The sequence below is a fragment of the Eulemur rufifrons genome, chromosome 2, assembly GCF_041146395.1.
Source record: "Eulemur rufifrons isolate Redbay chromosome 2, OSU_ERuf_1, whole genome shotgun sequence".
NCBI lineage: Eukaryota > Metazoa > Chordata > Mammalia > Primates > Lemuridae > Eulemur > Eulemur rufifrons.
In genome coordinates, this window is record NC_090984.1 from 6,870,231 (window position 1) to 6,893,865 (window position 23,635).

General features: G+C 54.9%; 1 protein-coding gene across 3 annotated transcripts in view; it reads left to right on the plus strand.

Moving 5' to 3' along the window:
* GATAD2A (GATA zinc finger domain containing 2A) overlaps positions 1 to 18,553 on the plus strand; it is a 95,317-nt gene extending 76,764 nt beyond the window's left edge. Inside the window, exons 5-14 of one of the 3 annotated variants that reach the window (XM_069477218.1) lie at positions 7,061 to 7,193; positions 7,313 to 7,444; positions 8,723 to 8,812; positions 9,612 to 9,743; positions 9,875 to 10,042; positions 11,773 to 12,052; positions 14,615 to 14,913; positions 15,489 to 15,563; positions 15,837 to 16,032; positions 18,356 to 18,553. In XM_069477218.1, coding sequence (XP_069333319.1) covers positions 7,061 to 7,193; positions 7,313 to 7,444; positions 8,723 to 8,812; positions 9,612 to 9,743; positions 9,875 to 10,042; positions 11,773 to 12,052; positions 14,615 to 14,913; positions 15,489 to 15,563; positions 15,837 to 16,032; positions 18,356 to 18,486 — 1,636 coding nt within the window. In that variant the 3' untranslated portion in view covers positions 18,487 to 18,553. The remainder of the gene's footprint in view (positions 1 to 7,060; positions 7,194 to 7,312; positions 7,445 to 8,722; positions 8,813 to 9,611; positions 9,744 to 9,874; positions 10,043 to 11,772; positions 12,053 to 14,614; positions 14,914 to 15,488; positions 15,564 to 15,836; positions 16,033 to 18,355) is intronic. The other 2 variants (XM_069477219.1, XM_069477220.1) reach the window with 2 other exon arrangements.
* The last annotated feature ends 5,082 nt before the right edge of the window (positions 18,554 to 23,635 follow it).

The following is a 23,635-nucleotide window of genomic DNA, read 5'->3' on the forward strand; positions in this document are numbered from 1 at the left end:
CTCCCCAGAGGCTGAGCTGGGCCATCGGCCCCATTAGCTTAGTGGTTTAAAAGAAAAATGTATTGATGTTTTAATGTCTGTCAATTCTGCTGGTTGGCTGGTCCCACCCAGCTGGGCACTGCTTCTTGGGCTCTCTGGTCCTAGCAGTCCCACATTAGCTGGATGTCCCCAGTGGCTTATCACTCACATGTGTTGGCCGATACAGCTGGGACTATCTGGGCCAATCTCTGTGTGTGTCTCTGTCTCTTTCCTGTCAGCTAGCTTGGGCATCCTACACCATGGTGGTGTGAGGCAGTCTGACTTCCCCTAGAGCAAGTGTTCTAAGGGCCCAGGCCGAAGTTGCAAGCCTTCTGTGACCTAGCCTTGAAAGTTTCCAGCGTTGCTTCTCCTGTACTCTGTAGTTCAGAGATCGAGCCACAAAACCAGCCCAGGTCCAGGTCCAGAGGAGGTGGGGGCTGTGAATGAACCGCCACCTGCCCCCAGGCAAAGCCTCCTGGCCTCCACGGGATCTGCAGGGGCGGAACCAGTGGGCCTTGTCAGAGTCTAGCCTGGTGTATGGGATTTTATCAATCACAAGTAGTAGCGCTCCTTGTTAATATCCATTAAAGTGCCTGGACTCACAGGATAGGGGTTGTTGGACTTCCAGGGTCTATTGCTCTGTAAAGGCACATAATGACATGGAATTCAGAAATCTTTTAAAGTGTATTTGTGTTTTCTCTAGCAGCATAGCATCTGTGTGCATGTGGGAAGTAGCTGCCCAGCAATGCGAGGTTATCAGCCAGTCCACGGGTGGGCTAGATTCCTCCTGAGCTCACAGCCCCCATCCTAGGGCCACGGCAGCCTTGCCAGGCCCTGAGTGGACCCAGCCCTGCCCTCAAGGGATTTGCAAATGTTCAGGTGTTACCCTCAGTGACCTGTTTATTGATTATCTCCTCAGAAAGTGAGTAGATCAGGCAGATGTTTTCCCCGCCGGCCCCCCCCCTCCCCCGCCTTGCAGAGGTTTAGTAGGTGCTGTGGCCGAGCTGCGAGGCCAAGGCAGTGCAGCCCCTTCGCTGCCCTTATCTTCCCAGTGTTGGGGACCCCTGGAAGTGCTTGCCTCTAAGGCCCTAAAATCCAGAAGATCACTCTGAGACTGCAGGCCCCTCTTCTCCTGTACCCTGCTAGCCTCTTCCAGGCTGTGTCCTGTCACAGCATCCATCAGGGCCTCTTGGGAGTCTGTGGTGTTGCCACCATCTGAGATTTTGGGGCTGCCTAGAGGTCTGCCTGGGGCCTCTGGGCATGGCCTGCTGGCTCTAGAGAGGCAGCAGGTGATCCGACAACAGGACCTAGCCAGATGAGGGCCCTGGGATGGTTCTAAGCAGACAGCTCTGTTGCCTGTGAAGTGGGAATGGGACATGGCTTCAGAGACCCAGGCTATTGAACAAACCTACCTCTCCATCTCTGGGCTGGGAGAACTCCTGGGTGAGCAGCCCCCTCACTACTGAATGGTGTTACATGGCCCTGAGCTGAGTACCTGTGGGTCAGCAGGGCTGCCTGCCCTGCCCTACACCCAGCCGGGCCATACCTCCTTGATGGCCATCTTCTCAGATGTCTGTGCCTCTTCAGCGCTGAGGTCTTAACCTTACCAAGCAGCCCTGAGAGATGGGCAGGGCAGGGATTCCTGTCCCCTCCTTACCGGAGGCATGGTGAGGGAAGTGTCACTTGCAAGAGGCGGCCCCAAGTGAAACTCTAGTGTCTTCTGACTCACTCTGGGGGCTCTCTCCACAGCCCAAGTTGCCTGCAACCATTTCAAGTCCAAGGCTTGGTGGGATGTGGCCGGGGAACTACAGGCTCAGGGCACAGCGCCCTCTCACTCTGGGGTCCTCCCCTCCCCCAGCCATCATGGCCTTAGGAGGAGATTCCTGTTCCTCTGGCTCTAGGGACATTGGGAAGGCTCAGTGGCTGTTGTGTCACCCCAGGGGTGGACTCCCTCCTTGTCCTTTGCTCATCTGGTCACCCACCCTGGCATCAGCCTGGCCCTCATTGGGAGCTGAGGTTGCCATGGATCAGGGTCGTGGGTCCTTGGCAGCTGTGCCTATGCTACATTCCCCCGAAGGGGTTGTCATGACCCAGCTCAGGGTGGGGAACTTGCCTCTTATTCAGGTGATGACATGTCACCCTAGGAGGCTGAAGGAGGGAGGACTGATCCCCATGGGGGTGCTGTGCAGGTAGGCAGAGGCACTTAAACAGGTTTGCTGAGCCGAGGGCAGGTGAGCTAGTCACTGGGTTGAGGCTCTAAGGCATGGAGACCCACTGGGGAGCCTGGGGGGCTTTGCTCAGGCATGCACTGCTCATGAGTGGAAGCCCCAGAGTTTTGCCATGAGCTTCTCACCCGGGCAGGGCTAAGAGGGCCTTCCGAGGCAGGTGGGCTGTGGTGGTTTCCCTGGCTGTGCACTGTTGGGGACTCCCCACAAGCACACAGCGGGGGGCACTGACTACATTCCCAGGGCAAGGATATATGGCACAGGGCCAGCCAGGAACCCTTCTGGGGGCAGAGATGGTTTGAGGTACATCTTGAAGGGTGCGTTGGGGCTCACAAGGAGGCCTGGGGAGGATGGAGATAGGGTGTTTTCACAGAGGGGATAGCATGCAAGGAGTTATGGCAGGTGGTGGCTGTGGGCCAGGCCTGGGGCTTAGTGGGCAAGAACCCGGGGTGATGGGGTGATAGAGCCAGGTAAGGGTTTGTTGGGGTGGTCTAGGGGTGTGAATAGCTTGGTTCATGTGGGGGAACATCGCATGGGATCTAGCGAAGCCCCCATCCTGCATCCCATCCCGCCTTTAAACACAACCAGCAGTCCAGCAGTGCCTGCCTCCCCCAACTCTGCCAGGCCTGAGAGGTACAAGGAGGAAGGATTCTAGCAGGGAGTGGTTGTGGCTGGAGAAGGCATTGATGGGCCCTGCCTGTTTGTCTGAGCTGGCCTAGAGGAGGATTTCTTGTCCCAAAGTTTCATAGGGTCACAGTTCATGGTCATCCCCAACTTGCCTAGTATGTGCAGGAATCTCAGGGGATCTTACTGAAATGCAGACTTTGGTCAAGCAGACCCGGGGCAGGGACAGCCTGCGTTTATAGGAGCTCTGGAGAAGCTGCCTGCGCTCTTCTGTGGGTGGACACGGCTGCTGGGCAGACATTTGAGGCATTCCTTCCCCCTCCCCCCACCTGTGGCCTCTCTGGGCCTCACCCCAACCTGCCTTTCCTCACTTGTTTTTGTGTCTTTCCATGCTGGTGGGCTGTGAACCCTAAGGACAGAACTACCTTTTATCCAGGTGTTTCTCCCCAATGCCTGGTGCAGCACCTGCTTCTTAGATAGGCTTTCAGCAAATGTGTGTGATAAATGAATGACTGAATGAGGGAAGGATGAGTATGCCTTCCCTGGACATAAGGCAGGCCCGTTCACAGAATCGCAAAGGTCAGAGCTGCCAAGGACGGCTCTGTGTTCCTTCAGTGAGATTCCTTCCCCGCACAGGCTGAGGGGACACTAAATATTAACCATGTACTGCTTGCTGGTTGGGGAGCAGCTGAGAGCAATAGCCCTGTGCGGTGGAGGTGGGATTGGTTCACAATGTAAGTTTATAATCCTGGCCTCTCCTCCAGGAAACTCCACGGAAGTTCCTGGCAGGTAACAGAATTTCTGTGCTCATGAAGTCAGGGCCGGCCCAGGGGAGGAGGTGGTAAGACCATGTACGCTGATAACAGCCTGGCCTCCTTCCAGGGATTTTTGTAGGTCACATAAAATCTTTTTTGATCATTATATTTCACATTAAGGGTTCTCAGTATGGGCAGAACAGGCTTATGGGCTTTGCCCTGAAATACCACGTAGCTTCCAAATAAACTCAGTGCCCATGGTGGCCACCATGGAGTTAACAACTGCACCTGAGCAAGGCAGACAAGTCCGTTGGCCATGACGCCATCCCCCTCTGCCCCCCGCCCCGCTGCCCCCCAACACATTGGGCTAGATTTCCTCTGCTTTCATTCTCTTCACTTTAGATGGCTTTTATAATTAAAACTTTTTGTTCTAGAATAATACCTGTGATTATTTTGAGCCATATGTTCTTTTATCCTGAGTTGAAAGAACTCTCCAGAAAAATAGTGAGTCTTTAAGCTCCCTCTCCTTTAAGAAAGTTTTTCATTTGGAAACTTAAAGGGGCTAGTGGCCCCCTCTGTGTTTGGTAAGAGGTGACTGTGGTGCCTGTGGCACAGTCCCCTGTGAGCTGGTGCCACACAGGAAGTCCCCACAGCTCTGCGGCCCCAGGGTGAGCCTGGCGCCTCCATTTTCTGACAGCACCTGAACCCTTACCTCCCTTCTCAAAATGAAGGCTGCGTGTCACAAACCGGTTAGAACTGGCCGTTGCCATGGTTTTCACGTTGGAAGGCACAGTTAAAGGGTCACATGACCAAGGAGGGAAATGCCTTTGTCACATGACTTTTTGGTGGCCTGATTAGCATACAGGAAGTTCACTCCCTGCTGGCTGCTGGGATGCTGAGTGATCATTGATGGGTGGTGACATCATCTCTTGGATGAGTTATTGATTAGTCTCAGGCCAAGATGGGGCCAGGGAGCGCTGTGGTCAGAGCGGCCCTCTTGGGAAGCTTCAGCTGCCCGGTGGCCCAGGTCCGTAGCCCTGTCCTCTTCCCTCAGGCAAATTTGAGTTTCATTAGACATCTCAACTCTGGAAGAAGTGCACACCCTCTATAAGATGTTAAAAAGTGACAAGTCCCTGTAGATTGGCCATTGTTTCAGCCTGTGCTCGCCCAGGAAGTGTGTCTGTCGGCTGTAACTCTGTACAAGGTGCTGCCTGGGCCACCACTCCTCAGTTCACTTGGGACCCACCTGGGTGGAGACCAGGGCTGCAGCTCTGTGCTGGGCTTTGGGTCCGCCTGCCTATGAGGTGCTCTGGGTCTGTGTGCACTTCCAGAGAGCCTGGAATTAGAGCCCTGAGGTCACCTTGAAAGTCGATCTTAGGTGGAGTGGGGCCGGCAGCAAGGAGAGACACAGGCGGTTTAGTGCGACCCCAGTAAAGTGTCCTGGGTCACTTTATAAACAACCTGTTTCTGGACTTCAGAATACAGAATGATAACCCTACGTGAAATGGGCACCTTTCCCTCCACTCCCCAGGTTTCCGGTGAGAGGCTGGCCGGCAGCTGCTCTAGTTAAGTCAGATCAGGGCTAGGACCAGTGTTCAGCTGCAGCTGCCGTGCAGCACTGGTGGGTGCAATCAGGACGGACCGGGGAGAGTGAGGAGAGCAGCTCCACTCTGCATCCATGAGTCCAGGGGAGAGCTGGTGAAGCCTCAGCCTCTGGTCCCCTGCATCTGTCCTTCCCTGAAGATGCCGCACACTCGGGCACGGAGATGGAGTCCCACGGACTGTCAGAGCATAGTCAGGGTCTTCATCCTAGTAACTCTGTGCCCTCAGCTTGGCTGGGGTCTAGTGGAAAGAGTGGGGACAACTTTTGAGTTGTAACTCCCAGTTAACTTCGTCTGAGTTTGTCCTCTGGGTCACAGTGCCACCTAGCGGACGTGTTCTGTCCTCGGCTGGTTTTCTTGCTGACAAAAAAGGATCTGATTCCTTCAACACAAGTACTGAGCCCAGATCTTCAGGAGAAGTTCAGTTATGCCATCCGCAAAAGGAGCTGCTTGGTTGGGACCAGAGTGTGTCTCTGGGACTCACGTTGGGTCAGCGACACCACAGCACCTGTTCCACCCTGTGGCTTCAGTGGCATTAGATGTGTGTATCCATCCTAGAGGATCCTTCACAAGAAGGGGGAATCAAATGTTGGTGTGTTCCTACTTGAGTTAAATGGGATAATGTGCAGTGAGCTCTTAGCTCAGAGCCTGGCCCAAAGTTAGCACAGAATGGATATTCAGTGTTACCAGGTTCTGATAAATGACAGAGCGACACACTTAGACATTTGTGACCATGTTTTGACAAAATAACAAAAAAGGAACACCCACAGGTGCTTCCCCTATTGTCCCTTGATTCTGCCTGGGTTGTAGTGAGATGCTGTGGGCTGACAGTAGAGGAAGAACAACCTAAGGTCAAGTTCACCAGCAGAAGTAAACTCCCTAGACAGACCGTGGCAATGAGCAGAGAGCAAATTCATTAGGGAAAAAAGGGGGATGTGGGCTAGGACGATGACAGTTGTTTCATGATGCAGTTTGAGCTGGGACTTCTGGGGTGTGCGGGAGGGTAACAGACAGAGTGACCTTGGCATCTGTGACCAGAGTAGTCCACGCATCATTAGAGCATGGGGGTGGGGCAGCCAGCCAGAAACCAGTTTCTGAGTAGATCAGGTGGGTAAAGAGTCCCAGGTCTTTGAGAGAAAATGTGTCCTAGTTGGTTTCAAAACATGTAGTGGCTGTGGCCACATGTGGCCTAGGAAGGACAATCCAGCAGCAGCCTGGGGCTGCCCTCTGAGCAGGCTGACAGCCCGTGGACATGCCCCTGGGTCTTCTGGAGGCAGGTGGGCTGCCAGGTGTGAGGGCTGTCAGCGTGCCAGGGTTGAGCAGAAAAGAAAAGTTGGTTCGTGTAGGGGCTGGGCTCTCCATCAAGTGGTTTCCAGCATGGACAGGTGGCAGCCCCTGGTTTTCGAGGCATTCACATCCCATCACACTCAGCACACAGGACCCCCGACTGAGCCAGGCCCTGGGATCCAGAGCGAAGTGTTTTTACCCAGTACTAAGTGATGTGGTAGAGGAAGGAGCTGCCATGATTTTCCAAATGACCACATCATGCTTAGGGGCACACGCACCCTCAGCCCTGGGGACACAGAGGCAAACACTAAGTCCCAGCTGTTGCAAGGCCCAGCCATAAATTGGTGGGTTTGGGTGCCCTGTGATGTATGCAGTGAGAAGAGGCAGCCTGGGGCCTGCAGGTGGGGCAGGAAGGACACCCAAGGAGAGCCAGCAGGGCAGCTGGGGAGCCTGGGCAGGAGTGGCCCCCCCACCCCCCGGTTCCTACCCTGCCGTTTGTCTGTCCAGCAGTCAGGGCACTCTGGTAATGACTGCTGTCTCCACCTGACAGTGACATGAAGTCTGAGAGGAGACCTCCCTCACCTGATGTGATCGTGCTCTCCGACAATGAGCAGCCCTCGAGCCCAAAGGTGAATGGGCTGAGCACGGCGGCCTTGAAGGAGACTAGCACTGAGGCCCTCATGGTAAGCCCAGCTGCGGTGCCCTGGAGTGGAGCTGGTAACGGGGTGGGGGGTGGGGGATGGGGGACCTCTGCTCCCTGCCGAGGACCCTCTCCTCAATCCTGTTTCCCTTACCCTTGTAGAAGAGTAGTCCGGAGGAACGAGAGAGGATGATCAAGCAACTGAAAGAAGAGTTAAGATTAGAAGAAGCAAAACTCGTTTTGTTGAAAAAGTTACGGCAGAGTCAAATACAAAAGGAGGCCACCACCCAGAAGGTGCGTGCTTGTGTCCCCTGCTCTCCCCAAGGGTTCACGGGAGCCATTGGGAACTGAGGGTAACCAGCCAGTGCCCTTATCTTGACCACTCTCCTGTGCCAGGGAGCGGAAAGGCAAGAGGGGAAAGAAAGCCTTTGCTCCGGGGCGCATGGGGCAGGGTCTGAGTGGACGTTTGTGGGCTCATGTACACATTTTGGATTCAGCTAAAAGGGAGTCAGAATGTGTTTTAGTCTAGAGCACCATGGATCTGAGTATGTAAAGCTCACTTCCCTCAGACTGAGATGTCAAGGAAGTAGAGCTCAGATGTATTTGGTGCTGTTAGAAGCATGTTTCTGGGTTAATAGTTCTGTCTTGAGCCCGTTTCCAGAAAGGCCTCCTGTCCCATGGGCACACATTGCCCTGTCATCTCCCATCCCCTCCTCCTCCTGTCATGTGTGTCTTCACCTCTCAGTCTCTGCCCAGCTGGGTGTGCACCGAGCTCCCCACAGAACTTACTCCCGACCCTCTAGAGGGTCCCACTCCAGTTCCTTCTTCCCTGGGGTCGAGGCTCTTTGTTCTGCTGCTTCTAGACGGGGTTTCACGTGTAATACGAGTTCAGGTTTATTTTGGGGGGCTTTTCTAGTTCCCCATTCTGGGAAGATGCCTGGTGGGGGATGAAGTTACCTTCCGAGTACTTTCGTCACTACCTCGGTGAACCAGGAAGTTAGTATGTCCTAGGCAGCAGGAGCTGCTTGAGGAAAGACAAGAGGAGACACTCCCTGCTCTGGCTCAGGGGTTTGCTTTTGAACCTGCACCCGCACCTGGTTGGCAAGTCGGTTGGGCAGAGCCTGCCTATTAATTTCTTCTGCTTCCTCGACTTGTTGAAGTGCAATAAGTCTGTCACTGTGCCTTCTCTAGTGGAACTTGTGGCTTTAAAAAGTGCCCAGACACAGCATTTTCTCACTAAGGTTGAGAGACCTATCCAGGTCCTGGGTCCTTTGCCTCAGCTGCCGCTGCCACTACCACCACCATCACCAACAGCAGCAGCAGCAGCAGTTCTATCCCCTGGAGGGCAGAGTGGGACCTTGGGTTCCATGTGGGTGTCAAGGAGTGACCTGGAAGTGAAGCTGAGAGTCGGGGTGGAAGGGGGCTGCTGGGAAGTCCCTCCTCAGTCCATGTGGAACATTCCAACTCCTGCTGCAGATGGGGTCACTGTCAGGCTGGGAGCTTACTGGTGCCTCCATGTGAGGGGAGCGGCCAGCAGCCCTCTCACCTCCCATGTGTCCTGCTCTCTTACAGCCCGCAGGCTCCACAGGGAGCACCGTGACCACCCCTCCCCCGCTCGTGCGGGGCACACAAAGCATTCCTGCCGGCAAGCCATCACTTCAGGTCAGTGTCCCCTCTGCCCCTCGGCGGGTGTCTGGCTGGCACTGCTGCTGTTTACAGTCAGGAATGGGCCCATCAGGCTCCCGAGCAGCCCTGGTTCAGGTCTAGCAAAAGGCTGCCGGCTCCTTCTGAGTGGGCTGGAGTGAGGCCTTCCTGCCCACAGCCCAGAGTTAAAGCAGCATGCATGCATTTCCTGAACTGCGGTGCCCAAACTAGGCCACTGTTGACATCGCAAACAGAAATCTCGACTGACAATGGAAGGGCCCTTCCAGTGAGTGCCCCAGCACGATCAGAATGAGTACTTGAGAGTCTGGGCTCCCTTCGTGCTGACTTTTCCAAGGGTGGTAGTCAAGGGTGTCCTGTGGCCCAGGCCCCACCGGAGCCTTGTCCCAGCTCAACTCTCGTCCTCCTCTGCCCACGGGGTGCCCTTGAGGTGAGGGGCAGAGGCTGGCTCCCAGCCATGGGGCTACAGTCTGGAAGTGCAGCCCCCCACTCGCCCCAGCAGGTGCCACCCATCCTGGTCTAGCTGTTCTCCTGCTGTGAGCGGGGCCAGTGTCACCTGGCAGTGTGCCACCTTGTTGGTGGGATGCACTCTTGAGTGAACCCAGGTTTGCACAGCTCTGGTTGAAGTTTGTTCCTTGTTTCTCTGTGTTTAGATTGAGTAGGCATCTTAGCCAACTTTTTAAAATTTCTCTGCTACCTTTTAAAAAAAACTATTATGTACTTTTACAAAAGCAACAAATCTATTTGCTTTTAAAAAGAAAAAAAGCCATATAAATCTGGGCATTGGTGTCATTGGCAGACCTCTTCAACTCGAATGCCTGGGAGTGTCATCCCCCCACCCTTGGTCCGCGGTGGGCAGCAGGTGTCTTCGAAGCTGGGGCCACAGGCGAGCTCGCAGGTTGTCATGCCCCCGCTCGTCAGAGGGGCCCAGGTGAGCAGGGCCTTGTGCACTGGGGTCCCCAGCAGCCACCTGCCTTGTGAGAAGGACCCTTCTGGGTCCTTGGCCTCCCTCCATTGTTGGTCTCACTGGGATTTCTTGTCCCTCTGCCCCCACCCCTGCAGCAAATCCACAATATCAGACAACATTCCAGCACGGGGCCTCCGCCCCTCCTTCTGGCCCCCAGGGCATCTGTGCCCAGCGTGCAAATTCAGGGACAGAGAATCATCCAGCAGGGCCTCATCCGTGTCGCCAACGTCCCCAACACCAGTCTGCTCGTCAACATCCCACAGGTGAGGGACTGTGCCATGCCTCAAGAGGAGTGAGTGTCCCAGCTGTGACTCGCAGGGCAATGTGCATGACCTGCCTGCTCCCTGGGCTTGCACTGAAGCTCCTTGGGGCAGTGGGGGTGTGAAGGTGTTGGGTGGAAGTCTTGTGGGCACATTTGCACAGGGGGGTGGCTGCTGAGAGGGCGAAGGTGCAGACCTGAGCTGAGGGTGGCGTCTGCTCACTGGCTCTACCTCGGAGGAGGCGGCACTTGGGAGATGGCAGGTTTGTGGGGACAGATGAGGAGGCCCAGGTAGGGCGGGTGATAGGCTGGAAGATGGCCCAGAGGGGGGCGCCAGACCCTGAGCCACGCTCCTCACAGCATCCTCCCCACAGCATCCTTAGCACAAGCAGAGGGGAGGGTGTATCTGCAAATGTCCCCAGGCTCATCTATTCTCAGCCACACATCCCTTCACCTCTGTACAGAGCCTTTGAGACAGGGAGAGTCTGTTCCCACCCCCAGGAAGCAGATGGGAAGAGCAGGACCAAGGGGTGGGAGGGCTGGAAGCGTAGCAGGAGCCTCGGCTGACAGATAAAATTACTGGGTCTGCAGGGGCTTTTGCTGACGGATGCGTTCACTCTTTCTTCCTGCTTTGGCTCAGTTTGTTCTTGCCCGCCTTCCTCAGAAAAGAGCAAGGCTGGCAGGGCTTTAAGGTTGGGACTCAGTGTGGAGACAATGGCTAGCCCTGCCCCCGTTCAGGGGTGTCCTGGGCTGACCCAGGCAGGCAGTTTCATCCACCCATGAAACTTTATTCAGTCCCTGCAGTTCTGAGTGTGCTGTGAAGAGGGGTGGACATGCAGTGGGCAGTGGGCATTGGTGGAGCTGGGGTGACTGGCTCCCTGCAGGGCTGGGGGGCTGCCAGTGGGAGGAGGTGGTGGAACTGGCCAGTCAGACATGGGGAAGGCCTGGGCTAGGTCTTCATTGCTGAGGGAGTGGGGGTCTTGGGAACACATCCCACAGACGTCCTTAGATGTGTTCACAAGTGTTGGGGTGTGTCCTTTTGGGGGGATGGTTCACACAGGTTCCTTTAGTTTCCACAGGGGTCCTCAGCACCCAAAAGCTAAAGGTACTGGCATGGTCAGCTCTGGGTTTGAGGGAGCACACTCGACAGTTGTGGAGCTAGTGGGGACAGTCAAGGGTCTGCCACTGGGGTCCAGACAGGTTGGTAAGTAAGTAGTACAAGGAGCAGCCAGGATTGGGTCAGGGGATGGCCTAGGAGCTGCTTGCCCCATAGCCCTCACGAGGACCCGAGGACTGACTCAGATGTTAGCATCTGGACGAGCAAATGCAGAGATGCTCCCAGGGGCCAGGCATCCATGCTACAGCAAGCTACCACCACGTCCCTGCAAGGACGCAGCAGGGTGCGCCTCAGTGAGAGGACAGGGCCCTTTTGGGCAGGGTGGTGATGGCTTCATGGGTCTACTTATGTGACAGAGTACAGCAAACTATAGATTCTAAACAGAGCAGTTTATTGGACATCCACTAAACCTCAGTGAGTGTTCAGGTAACCAGTCACCGCCTAGGATGATTCATGTCACACGGCCTTCCCTACTGCCCCCGATTTCTAGGTCAAACAACTTGGATTCACCCCCGTAAGGACTCATTAGTTAACAGAGCTGACTGGGACCTGGGGTGTAGGTGCACTGGTGGGGCAGGTGCACCGAGCGCCCTAACCCCATCCATGTCTTCCTAAAGCCCCCCCCAGCATCGCTGAAGGGGACAACAGCCACCTCCGCTCAGGCTAACTCCACCCCCACCAGTGTGGCCTCCTCAGTCACCTCCACTGAGTCTCCAGCTAGCCGGCAGGCAGCTGCCAAGCTTGCACTGCGCAAACAGCTGGAGAAGACGCTGCTTGAGATCCCCCCTCCCAAGCCCCCCGCCCCAGAGATGAATTTCCTGCCCAGCGCTGCCAACAACGAGTTCATCTACCTGGTGGGCCTGGAGGAGGTGGTGCAGAACCTACTCGAGACGCAAGGTGAGCAGGCCTGGGCTGGGCTGTTCTCATCTCTCGCCCCACCGTGGCTTCTGTCCCATGGGTTCTTTTCAACATACAGCAGACGATCTAGTGCCTAATGTGTACCCAGGACTTCGCTGGGTGGGCACTGTAGATACCATCTGGTCATCAGTTCTGCCGTGAAGTTTGGACTTTGTCCTTCTGCTGGGGCCTCTGAGAGCCAGGCCCCAAGAGGCTCGTGGTCCAGGGGTGGGCAGCAGTGGCCCTGTGGTGTTGTACAGTGAAGGTGGACATCTGCGGGTGGCTCTGATAGGCTTGGCCTCCAGGAGGGGCTCTTGGACGGGTGCAGTAGCGTGGTCACACACAAGTGGAACTTTACGGAGCCTTGAATACTCCAAGCCTCCCAATAGAGGGAGCATGACACCCCTGCCTGGGCTGAGCTCACTTTATCACCCTCTTTGGAAGCAGTGTGAAAAGTGCATCTGTGTCCTAGGAGATGATAGGAATAAAAGAGCATCTGTAGGGTAATGATTAAAAACAGCACTGGAGATGGCCAGGTGGAGGTGAGCAGCTGAGTCGGCCCCTAGGGAGCCCCTACTCCCCAGACGCAGATGCCAAGGACCTTTCTGCCCTGAGATTGAGTTGATGATGTGTGGGCAGTGAGCCTGAACCACAGAGCAGGAGGCAGAACCAGGACCAGCCCAGGACAGGGGGAGAGGCCTGCCAGGCCTCAGACCCCTCCTGGCACAGCCCTGGGGAGCAGTGGCAGCAGCGTGTGCAGAGGAGCAGCAGCTTCCTCCCGCCTACCATACAGGATGCAGAGCGGGGAGGAGGGCTTGGGGGCAGGGCTCTGGCCCCACAGTGTCTCCCCAGTGTTGGGAGAAGATACTCCCCACACCCTCAGGGTGCCTCAGTGGTGCATATCTGGGCTCCCCTGTGTGGTTGCACCCATGGCCTCTAAGAGGCCGAGCTCCCCAGACCCAGGGGTGCGGCTGGACCCAGTGGCAGCCCCAGAGTGGCGAGTGCCCAGTGGCTCCCTCATATTTGCTTGTAGCCCCTCAAACACACCCCTCAAGTCACCTTGGTGTCACTCCCTGACCACAGGGTCATAGCAAGGACTGATTGTGTGCACCAGCCCCTCAGAGGCCTGGCACCATCCTCTGCAAAGACATCCACCTCTCAGTCTGCAAGAGGGACTGAGGGGTGTGCTGTGGGGGAGGTGAGAGCTCAGACACAACCTGGCTTGTGTCTGGATCCCTCTGGTGTCCCCTTTGTGACAAGGTGATGTTGGTAGAAGAGCTGCCACAGGGCTACTGTAGGAAGAGTGGGTGGGAGGCCCAAGCCAGGACTGATACCACCTTCCTGCACCTGCAGCCAGCCCGTCTCTGACATTCTCTCATCAGGGGTCAGTGTTCCCCTCTTGTTGGCAAAAACAGGACTGAACTTTGGGAGGAGGCTCTGAGCTCTGCCAGAGAGTGTCTCCTGACACTTTTCAGAGTCCCCAGGCTGGACAGCTCAGTGGTGCCGTGCCTGGGCTGCGGAGCTGGTGACAACAGCCAGGGCTGCCTGGGAAGCAGGTACCATGTTCTCTTTTGCGGTTGGATATATACAAGGAGACACGCTGTTGTCACCAAAGCCTGTGAGCTGCAGGCAGGGGCCTGGAGCTGAGGGCCTGAGGTGGGCCCTGGGCACAGGCTGCTTGGACAAGTGACATTCCATCTGCCCTGTGGGATGAAGGGTCTCCTTCATTGCCCAGGAGGCTGCAGCAGGCCAGGCCAGGCCAGGTGGGAGAAGGAAGGCTGAGAGTCTCTTGACCTCTACTCCTGCTGTCCTCCAGTCCTGTGTCACGGTCTGTAATGACCAAGAGCAGTTACAGCCCCTGAGTGCCGAACACAAAAAAGGTGGGAACAAAATGCATGCAGGTGTGTGGACCCCTGTTCAGAGGTGGGTGCTTCCTGTGTACTTCCCCAGTAAACCCTCGTGGCCGACCAGGGAGACACTGTGTTCTGTCCCCCAGGTGATGAGGCCGAGGCCCTATTGCTCACCTGGGGCAGTGGGTGCAGCCTGTGCCAGGGCATGAGTTGTGCCCTGCCACTGGCCAGTCTTGTGGTCCACAGGTCACTTGGTCTCTCGGCCTCAGTTTCCTCCTCAGGACATGGGGTGGGGGTGCCCCCTCAGAAGAGTGAATCGAGCACTCACAAGGCACTCACTGGGTGATTGTTGTCCTAACTCATCCAATAGCTAGGGGACCTGTCACGAGATGGGGCCTTATAGGGCCCCAGCCTCCTCCTAGGTGGACGCCTGTTGTGTGTGGGACAGAAAGCAGAGAAGCTGAGCTGGCGTCACTGACAGCTAAAGGGTTGATAGCAACGACACCCAACCCACAGGGTTTTCCAGAGCAGTTCAGCCTTGGCTGGCACTGTATCCACACAGCGGGATCAGGACTGGGGACGGAGGCTCCGGCACCTGTCCGGCCCAGGGCACTGCTCCATGTCTCAAGTGTGGACTGGGCAGGGGTGAATGGGGGCCGTGACTATGGTGCCCTATTCCTCTGACATGAGCCACCTGCGTGTCTCCTTGCAGCAGGCAGGATGACGGCCGCTGTAGTGCTGTCCCGGGAGCCCTACATGTGCGCGCAGTGCAAGACGGACTTCACATGCCGCTGGCGGGAGGAGAAGGGCGGCGCCATCATGTGTGAGAACTGCATGACGACCAATCAGAAGAAGGCGCTCAAGGTGGAACACACGAGCCGGCTGAAGGCCGCCTTCGTGAAGGCGCTGCAGCAGGAGCAGGAGATCGAGCAGCGGCTCCTGCAGCAGGGCACGGCCCCCTCTCAGGCCAAGGCTGAGTCCACCTCGGCCCCACACCCCGCGCTGAAGCAGGTGAGCGGGGCTGTCTCCTCGGCAGCACACTGTCCCTAGAAGGCAGGACATTCTGATGTTCTGTCCCCCCCCACCCGGGTGTTCATCTGCCTGATTATTAACTGCGAGTCTAAATTGCACTTAATGGTGGTGTTGGACAGCAAAAACACTAATTTGCAGTTTCTTTAGCTCGTGTAGCTTTCGCTCACAGTGTGCTGGCTGACGAGTACTGCTTGTCTGAAAGGACTTTTCCGAAAGCCACATTGAGATAACCAAAGGGGCGTTTGGAAGAAATGTTCTAGCTAAATTAAGGAGAGGAGCAAGTTTGAAATCAAGTTTTTTGGTGTTTTTTTTGTTTTGTTTTGTTTTTTTCTAAACTGCTTCTCACTCTATAGACCTGAAGTTCCCTTTTGGCAATTTTTTCCCCCTTGGACATTGTTTGCAATTCACTAAACATGTTTTCTCAAGATCCCCACCTGGCGTCCAAAGCCCTTTGGGGACAGGCCTGTCCTGTGGGGCTCACCTCCGGTCACCCTGGGTCCCCTGGGCTGGCCAGCAGATGGTGCTGACCTGGATTTCAACCCCCATCTGTATAGGTCATAAAACCCCGGCGTAAGTTGGCGTTCCGCTCAGGAGAGGCCCGCGACTGGAGTAACGGGGCTGTGCTACAGGTCAGAACCGCGCTGGGCACCGGGAGCCTCATGCCCCGACTGCAGCCGCGACCACACCAGTTGCTGACTGTCACACTGCCTGTGTCTGTCTGTCTCTCTCTCTCCCCCTCCTCCTCTCCCCCTTGGTGTAACTTACCTGTCTCCTGATTTTGGACTTTAGGGACCCCGTGTGGGTGGGAAGAGGTCAGCCAGAGCAAGGAGAGGCTGTGCGGAGCGTCTCCCCCACTGCTGCCCCTTCCCCACGTGAGCCATTGCCCCCTCTCTCCACTGCAGACCTCCAGCCAGCTGTCCCGGGGCTCAGCCACGACACCCCGAGGCGTTCTACACACGTTCAGCCAGTCACCCAAACTACAGAACGCAGCCTCGGCCACAGCCCTGGTCAGCAGGACGGGCAGACATTCCGAGCGAGCCGTGGGCACTGGCAAGGGCAGCGCCACCTCCAACTGGAAGAAGACGCCCCTCAGCGCAGGTGGGCAACCTGCATGGGTTTCCCCCTCCTTATCTTAAACAAAGACCTGCACTCGGGGTAAACACGAGGGGTGGCACACAGGGCTTGCCCCCCAGAATCACTTCCTGAGGGCAGCCACCTCGGTGGTGCGCTCTCCTGTTGCTGACCGGATACCCTGCTAAGTGATAGCCCTGTGTAGTTACGAACCACCACACTGTTGCCACCCTCTGCACCCAGGCTCTTGCCCCTCATCCCAAAACGTGGGGCAGACCTATCCCACACTCCATCTTGGACGTGCTGGGTGCAGGGCAGAGCAAGAGCGAGGGTGGTGGGGGCCCCAGGGCAGTGGCTGGACTGTAACTGAGGCGGCCACAGGCCTCTTGGAGGAGATAGCATTTGAGGAGCAAGCAGGGGAGGTGAATACCCTCAAGCAGCTCAGTCAGTTGAGGCCCCACTGTCATCAGCATTGTCCCCAAGGCCACTTGTCCTGTTTTTTTAATTAATTAATGTATTTTTTTCATTTATGTGCTAACATTAGGACGAAAGTTAATATTTCTTACGTGTACCAAAAACGAGAAAGAGAAAGGTGGGCAAGAAGGGCCAAGTATAGGAGATGGGTATCCTCTGGTAGAGGAAGCAAAGCGTCCCCACAAGTTCCTAGCAGCCTGCGTCCCTGCAGGAAGAAGAGACACCATTATGAGGCAGACCCGTCAGCACTGGGTGGCCGGGCTGTCTGCAGAGCCTGAGAGCCGGCTGTGCCTTGCGCTGTTAGGGGTGTGCCCTTGGGCCAGCCTCAGCAAGGGAGGTTCAGGAAAGGGTAGGTGTTCGTCTGGGCAGCCTGGAGGTAGAGCACATTTGGATTCAAACCAGCCAGAGGTACTTTCTGCTCAGCAGGTTTAAGGGACAGCTAAGAACTCACGGGCTGGTGGGAAGATGCTTTTATGAGAAATTTGAAAGCCTATGAAATGAGCAGGAAAAGTCAGAATGGGTGTGTGCATGTGGACATAGGGTGAGCGTCACTGTGAAACCACATGTGTGTTTAGGGGTACAGTTTGAAAGGGAATCTGAAGGCATCATTAGCTGCTGTGTCCAGTGGTCAGATTAGAGGGAAAAGTGTGATAGTTCAAAGCACCATTTCCCAAAAGAGTTCTGCCAGCACTCCCAATTACCTGGGGGTTTCTCACTTGTGCTTTGAGCGGAACACTGGGGAGGACCCAGTCGCCAGGTTTCTGGAGCCAGCCTGGGTGATAGAGTGAGACCCTATCTCAAAAAAGAGAGATCTTTATTGTTAAAAATTCTTGGCCAGGCGCGGTGGCTCACACCTGTCATCCTAGCACTCTGGGAGGCCGAGGCAGGAGGATCACTTGAGCTCAGAAGTTCAAGACCAGCCTGAACAAGAATGAGACCCCTTCTCTACTAAAAAGAAATAGAAAAATTGGCTGGGCATGGTGGCACGTGCCTGTAATTCTAGCTACTTGGGAGGCTGAGGCAGGAGGATCGCTTGAGCCCAGGAGTTTGAGGTTGCTATGAGCTAGGCTGATGCCACGGCACTCTAGCCCAGGCAACAGAGGGAGACTGTCAAAAAAAAAAAAAAAAAAAATTCTTTGAAGGCCAGGCATGGTGGCACATGCCGTAATCCTAGTGCTTTGGGAGGCTGAGGCAGGAGGATCGCTTGAGGCCAGGAGTTTGAGACCAGCCTGGGCAACATAGCAAGACCCTATCTCTAAAAAAAAAAAAAAAAAAATTTATAATGGCTGCATAGTATTCCATCGTGCTTCATTGCCCGGGAGAGGCAGGGTCTCGCTATATTGCCCAGGCTGGTCTCAAACTCCTGGCATCAAGCATTCCTCTGCCTCAACCTCCCAAAGTGCTAGGATTACAGGCATGTGCCATCTCACCTAGCCTGGTTTTCCACTGCTCTAAACAGCACTGTGGCCAGTATCTTTGTTTCTGTAGCACATGTAGCTGACTGAATCTCTATCACCCCGCAGGTGGGATTACCTCCCCTGGCAGAGCCCGGGAATGGCCTAAAGGCGACTGAGCTATTTCTTGAACTCCTGACCTCAAGTGATCCTCCCGCCTCGGCCTCCCAGAGTACTAGGATTACAGGCGTGAGCCACCGCGCCTGGCCTGATTGAGCTATTTCTTAAATTCTCATCCATTTTGGGGCCTGAGATTCAAGACGTTGACAGTGGCTTAGTGTTGGCTTAGGGTCTGTGACCCTGTTCGTGGGTCTGGCGGGGAGGGGCGATGCCAGGGTCTAGGTAGCAGCCTGTACTCAGTTGCTGGGTACCTCCCCTGACTGGGGGGGCCATTGTAGCCTGTCACTCTTATTCTGTTGCAGGCGGGACCCTTGCGTTTGTGAGCCCAAGCTTGGCAGTGCACAAGACCTCCTCGGCTGTGGACCGCCAGCGAGAGTACCTCCTCGACATGATCCCACCACGCTCCATCCCTCAGTCAGCCACGTGGAAATAGTGCTGAGGCAGGCCCAGTGGAGGACAGGCTCCCTCCTCCCCCAACCTGGCCCCTGGTCTAGAAGTTCACACTGCACCACCCTCCGCTCCTTCGGGAAGACACCACGCTGACCCCAGAGGGCGCTGCAGAAGCAAGACCTGTATTCTTGGCTGCAAAGTCCTGGCGCAGTTTGGGGGGCCGGTGCTGCCTCACAGGTGGACAAGGATTGTGACTGGGGGACCTTTCCTATGGGCTTTCTTCCTTTCTCTTTTTGCCTTTCTTTAGTTTGCCCGACACCAGCAGAAAAAGTGGACCTCGGGGGCTGGTCCTGCTCCCGGCCCCCTCGTTCGGCCCCCGGCAGGTGCACGGGCGGCTTACCCTGGACACTGTGACGAGCTCGGGCGAGGCTGGCACCCAGGGCTTCTGAACCGAGCGGGGCATTTTTTTGTTTTTGTTTTTCCCCTTCTTAGCCTCCCAATCTCTGACTGCCTTCCTCCATGGCAATCTATAGGTCGAAAAGTTTTTTGTTTTTTTTTTTAAATCGCCTCATAATGATGGAGTTAAAAGTAAACTGTTCAGACCCCAGGGTCCTTGTCGTGCACGGCGTCGTCCCGCCAGCCCTGTGCCCTGGAGCGTGGGCCACTGATGGCACCATGGCCCTGGCCGGGATGGGCGGCCCACCCCAATAACTGACAGACAGACGCAGGGGCGGCTGACAGCCCTGGCTCTGGCCGAAAGCCTCCGTTGCTACTTGTTCCCGAGACCCCTGGACCTCCCACACTTAGCAGAAGAACAAACTGAAAGCCAGACCCCGCCGCGAGAACCAGGGATTCCAGAAGTGGTGAGCTGCCCACGGAGCGGGGAGAAGCGGGTCAAGTGGGTGGAGTCGGCAACGCGGCCCAGAAGCCTGAGCTAGAAGTTGGAGGGCTGGGCTGTTGTGGGGTTTTTTTGTTGTTGTGGTTTATTTTATTAAAATTTTTTCCTTTTCTTTTTATATTCATCTTGGTGGACACAATCTTAAGCCACCCTGGCCTTGCTCCTGTCAGGTGAGCACGCCCAGGTGTGTCTGGGTGGGGAGGCGCAGTCTAGGTGTGTGGTAGCTGCCCCCCAGACTCCAGGATTTCCATATGGGTCTAGTTTAAAACCTTCTCCTTAAAGCTGGGGGTTGTTGTCAGGATTTGCTTTCAGGTTTTTTTTTTTTTTTTTTTACTCCTTTAGAGGCTACAGAAATGTTTTTTAAAGAAGGAATCAGGTCTGCTTTTAGTTTTATTTTTGTTTTTTTCCCCCTCCCACTCTTTAAAAATCAGTTCCGGTGAGGAAAGGTGGAAGCCGTCGTGTGTCTACAGGCTTCAGGCCGGCGCGAGGGTGTCCTTTGTCCACACACGCTGTGTGTCTCCACGAGGATGGGGTGCCACCAGTCCCCGTTTGCTCCAGCCCTGTTTTTTCTATTGATGCAGTTAGGGACTTTAATTTAAAATCCTTCTTTGTAAGGCTGCTGCCTTCCAACACAACTGCTACAACATTCTAATAAAGGCTCATTTAACCCCTTGCTCCTGTTGTGTGAATATCATCAGTCTGTAGACAGCATTTCTGATAATGCAGAAGGCCTAATTTTGGAAAACGTTCTCTAATTTTTTGTTGTGCAAAACCCCAAGGTTCTCACTGATTTTTGTTCTGAGGGCATAACTTAGATGGGCCAAAGGAGGTGAGGGGAGGGCGGGAAAGGGGCGGCTTTCATTCCAAGATCCAGGGATTTGGGGGAAAGGGAGGAAATTGATGTTTTTGTGGGGGGGAGGGGAGGGTGTGTTTTTACACCAAAAAAATCAAGAGTATGCAAGCGTTTCTATTCCTCGAATTTTTCTGTGTGCCTGGCAAATAAATACCTGTCTTATATGACCCTGAGCTCTTAGCCCTCTCTGTTCAATAACACGGGCCAAATCTTCCAACTCCTTCCAGAAGGAGCGTTCCGGCTGGCTTTTTCCGGTTGAAAGCCCACCCACCCTGGTGAACAAACCTCAGTTCTATGCAGTGACTCGGGATCAGGTGTCCAGGCAAAAGTCACCTCTGCCCACCCCAGCATGAGGCGACTGGGTCTGTGACAAAAGGCCCAATCAGCGATGCACCCGCAGGCCCCCAGCCCCAGCTCCCAGCCTTTCCCAGCCTGGGGGGCTGTTCCTCTGGGCCTATGGCTGTTGGATAGGCCTCGTGAGTGCAGCATAGACGGCTGCCCTTGAAGGGACGGGGATGGCTGGGGCCCTGGCTTGGCTCTGCAGCCTCCAGCCCCACGTCCCCCAGGAATGTTGATCCCCACCAGGGATGACGCACACTGTGATGGAAACATACGTTTTCTTTTTTTTTTTTTAATGGGGCAAGAATGTGAGATGCCTTAATCTTCCCTTCATTTCCACTGTCTCAAATCCTACCCCATTTTTTTTCTTTAGTTCATTTTTGCACTGTAACTTCCATAATAAGCCCCAAGTGGGCAGTTCTATGATGAAATTTATGTTGTTACAGGTGAAGGCATTATTAAGTACCTCTCTGGGTGTGGGGTATGGACAAGCCAGGAAAGGATATTTATGGATGTGAAGGGGGTTCTACCAGCAGCAAAGCACACCCTCAAAACCAGACGCCAACATGTTGGGGTCCTGTTCTGCCCCTAGAGCCCTGCCAGGACCTGGCTCCTGTCAGCATGAGAATGTGGGAGTCCCCAGCCCCAAACAGTGATGGTGGTCACTGTCACCTGTTATCTGTGATGGGAGCCCCCAACAGCAACTGACAACTTCCCGGTGTCGGCCACTCTGTAGAATGGGGTGGGGGCATCTCAAGAGCTCACTCCTCCCATTTGAGGGAATGGAGGACAGGTTTGAAATGGCCAAGTGTCCATTTGGAGCCACCCACCACTCTGGCTATCCTAACGTCATCCTAGGGGACTCCACAGTGGCGTCAGGAACGCCACCTGACCAGGTCCAGAGTTGCCCTTCTCCTGGGGTGGGACAGGCAGCACCCAGAGCAGCTGGTGGTCCTATGTGTACTTCAGGACCTCCGTGAAGCAAGAGCTTGTCCCGGGGCAGAGGGAGTGAGGTGATCAGTGCAGCCCCCGAGTGCCACACCGCACTCTCCCATTGGACAGAGGGTCACGGGAGAGTTTTCTATATAAATATCCTCATTGCTGGGGTGCCTGGAATGGAGAGGATGGTCCTTGCTGCTCCCCCATAGGGCTCTCTGATGCCGAGTTGCTGCACATGACATTAGCCTACAGAACTTAGACTGAGCTTTTTTAAAAAGGGCAGCTGACAATTTTATAATCCTTAACAAAGAAAGTATAATAGTTGGTTACACTAGTACGGGGTATTTGGGGAGGGAAGGGGAGGGGATTTGGGGCAGGGAGGTTGTCACTTGTATTTATTGTGACTCTAAATCTTTGATAATAAAACAAATGTAAAAAAAAAGAAAATGTTTGCCACCAGAACAGAAGTTCCAGTAAACAAAGAGGCTGCCATCAGTGGCTACCATTGTATCATGAGGAAGTTTAGACTGAAGGCTAATAAAGAAACGGATGACGTGTGGACTGGACTTTTCTTTTGTCCCTGGGGCCTTGGTTTTCCTGTATTGTTTTGTCCTAGTTTCAGGGGCAGTTTGGAGGGAAGATGGAGGGTGACCCTTTGTTAACGGGAAGCAAAGGATGGGCTGCACCTGCTTCTGGGCTTGGTTTGGAACTCACTTCCCTGGGGCTGGAGTCCCTTCTGCTCTGGGCCTCCACCAGAATCTGGGACTTTTTTGGGAGTTGTGCGTCTCTCAGCCTTCACTTGGGGGAGAGGGGACAGTGTTCCTGGAACAATTTTCAGTCTTGGCACCTCGATGGGTGTCTTTGCTGCAGGATGTGGTATTATAGATATGAGTTCTAAGCACAGATGGAGTCAACAGACCGCCTCCAAAATGAATGATTTCCTGGTGAAAATTTGTTTTCAGATATTGACAGTTTTTAACTTTATTCATAACTTTATTCCTGGGATCACTTTGGTGAATTCAGTGTGTGTACTGAAACGTGACCCTGTTTTCCTAGATGCTTTTTGTTGTTTTTGAGGCATCCCTGCCTCTGGCCTGGGGGTGATGCCCTCCCCACAGCTAAGGTGTGCCTGGTCTCACCTTGGCAAGGCACAGAGCTGGTAGAGGACACTCACAGAAGTTGAACCCAAGCCTGTCCTGCCCCACCCTTAACATCCAGACTGGTGTCCCAGGCCCCAAGACTGCCCTGGAGAAATGTTCTTATAGGCATTTTTTCCTGCGTTTGGCTCTGGCAAGCCTGTGTGTTTCCCTGCACCCATGGTGGAGGTGGGGAGTGGGGAGCAGATCCAGGGGCCAGTCCTGGAGCATGATCTCAAGTAGCTTCTGCTGGAAATGGGGCGACTACTCTCATCCCTGATACCTTGTTCCCTCTGAATTGAGCCTTGAGTCCATGGCCACAAGGCAGGTGGACTGCCTGGCCCCATCTGTTCCCACCCATTCGTCGGCGGGCAGAGGCATGTGCCATGCCCAGGGCCCTGGAAATGTGGCACCTTGAGAGGAGGGCAAGGAAGGAAAGAACAGGGTGTCACGAAGGAAGTAACATTTTATGTCAGGTCTGGAATGAAGAGGGGGGGAAAGTGTAGGAGTGTGAGCAGCCTTGTGCAAAGGCTTGCAGGTGGGACCAAGCATGGCAGTGCCACTGGACTTGGAGGAGGGGAAGGAGGGAGGGTGTGGGCTTTATTCTAAGAGCCTTGGGAAGCCTCTGGGCTCAGTCCTCCAGTGAGCCACGCCCTCTCCCAACTACCCCGAGGATGGCTTCCTGCCCCCATTTTCCAGGTGGGGAGCTGGAGGCATGGCCCAAGTCAGGAGTGGTGCCCTTCTATTGTAAACCAGAGGAGTCGGGTTTTCTATGGTCCCCCCACTATACACCTTTACCTCTCCACTTCCTCTCCTTCCTTCTCTATCCCAGCCACAGGAGCTTCCTGGCCTTAAACACACTCTCTCTGTTTTTTCTTGGAAACACTGGGAACGCTTTCCCTCTGCCATTTCCAATGGCTTATTCATTTCAGAGCCCAGCTCAAATGTCAGCTTACGAGTCCCTCCTTGGACTCCCCCCACCCCCACCTGGCATTTAGCACAACTTACATTTATTTCCACATCATTC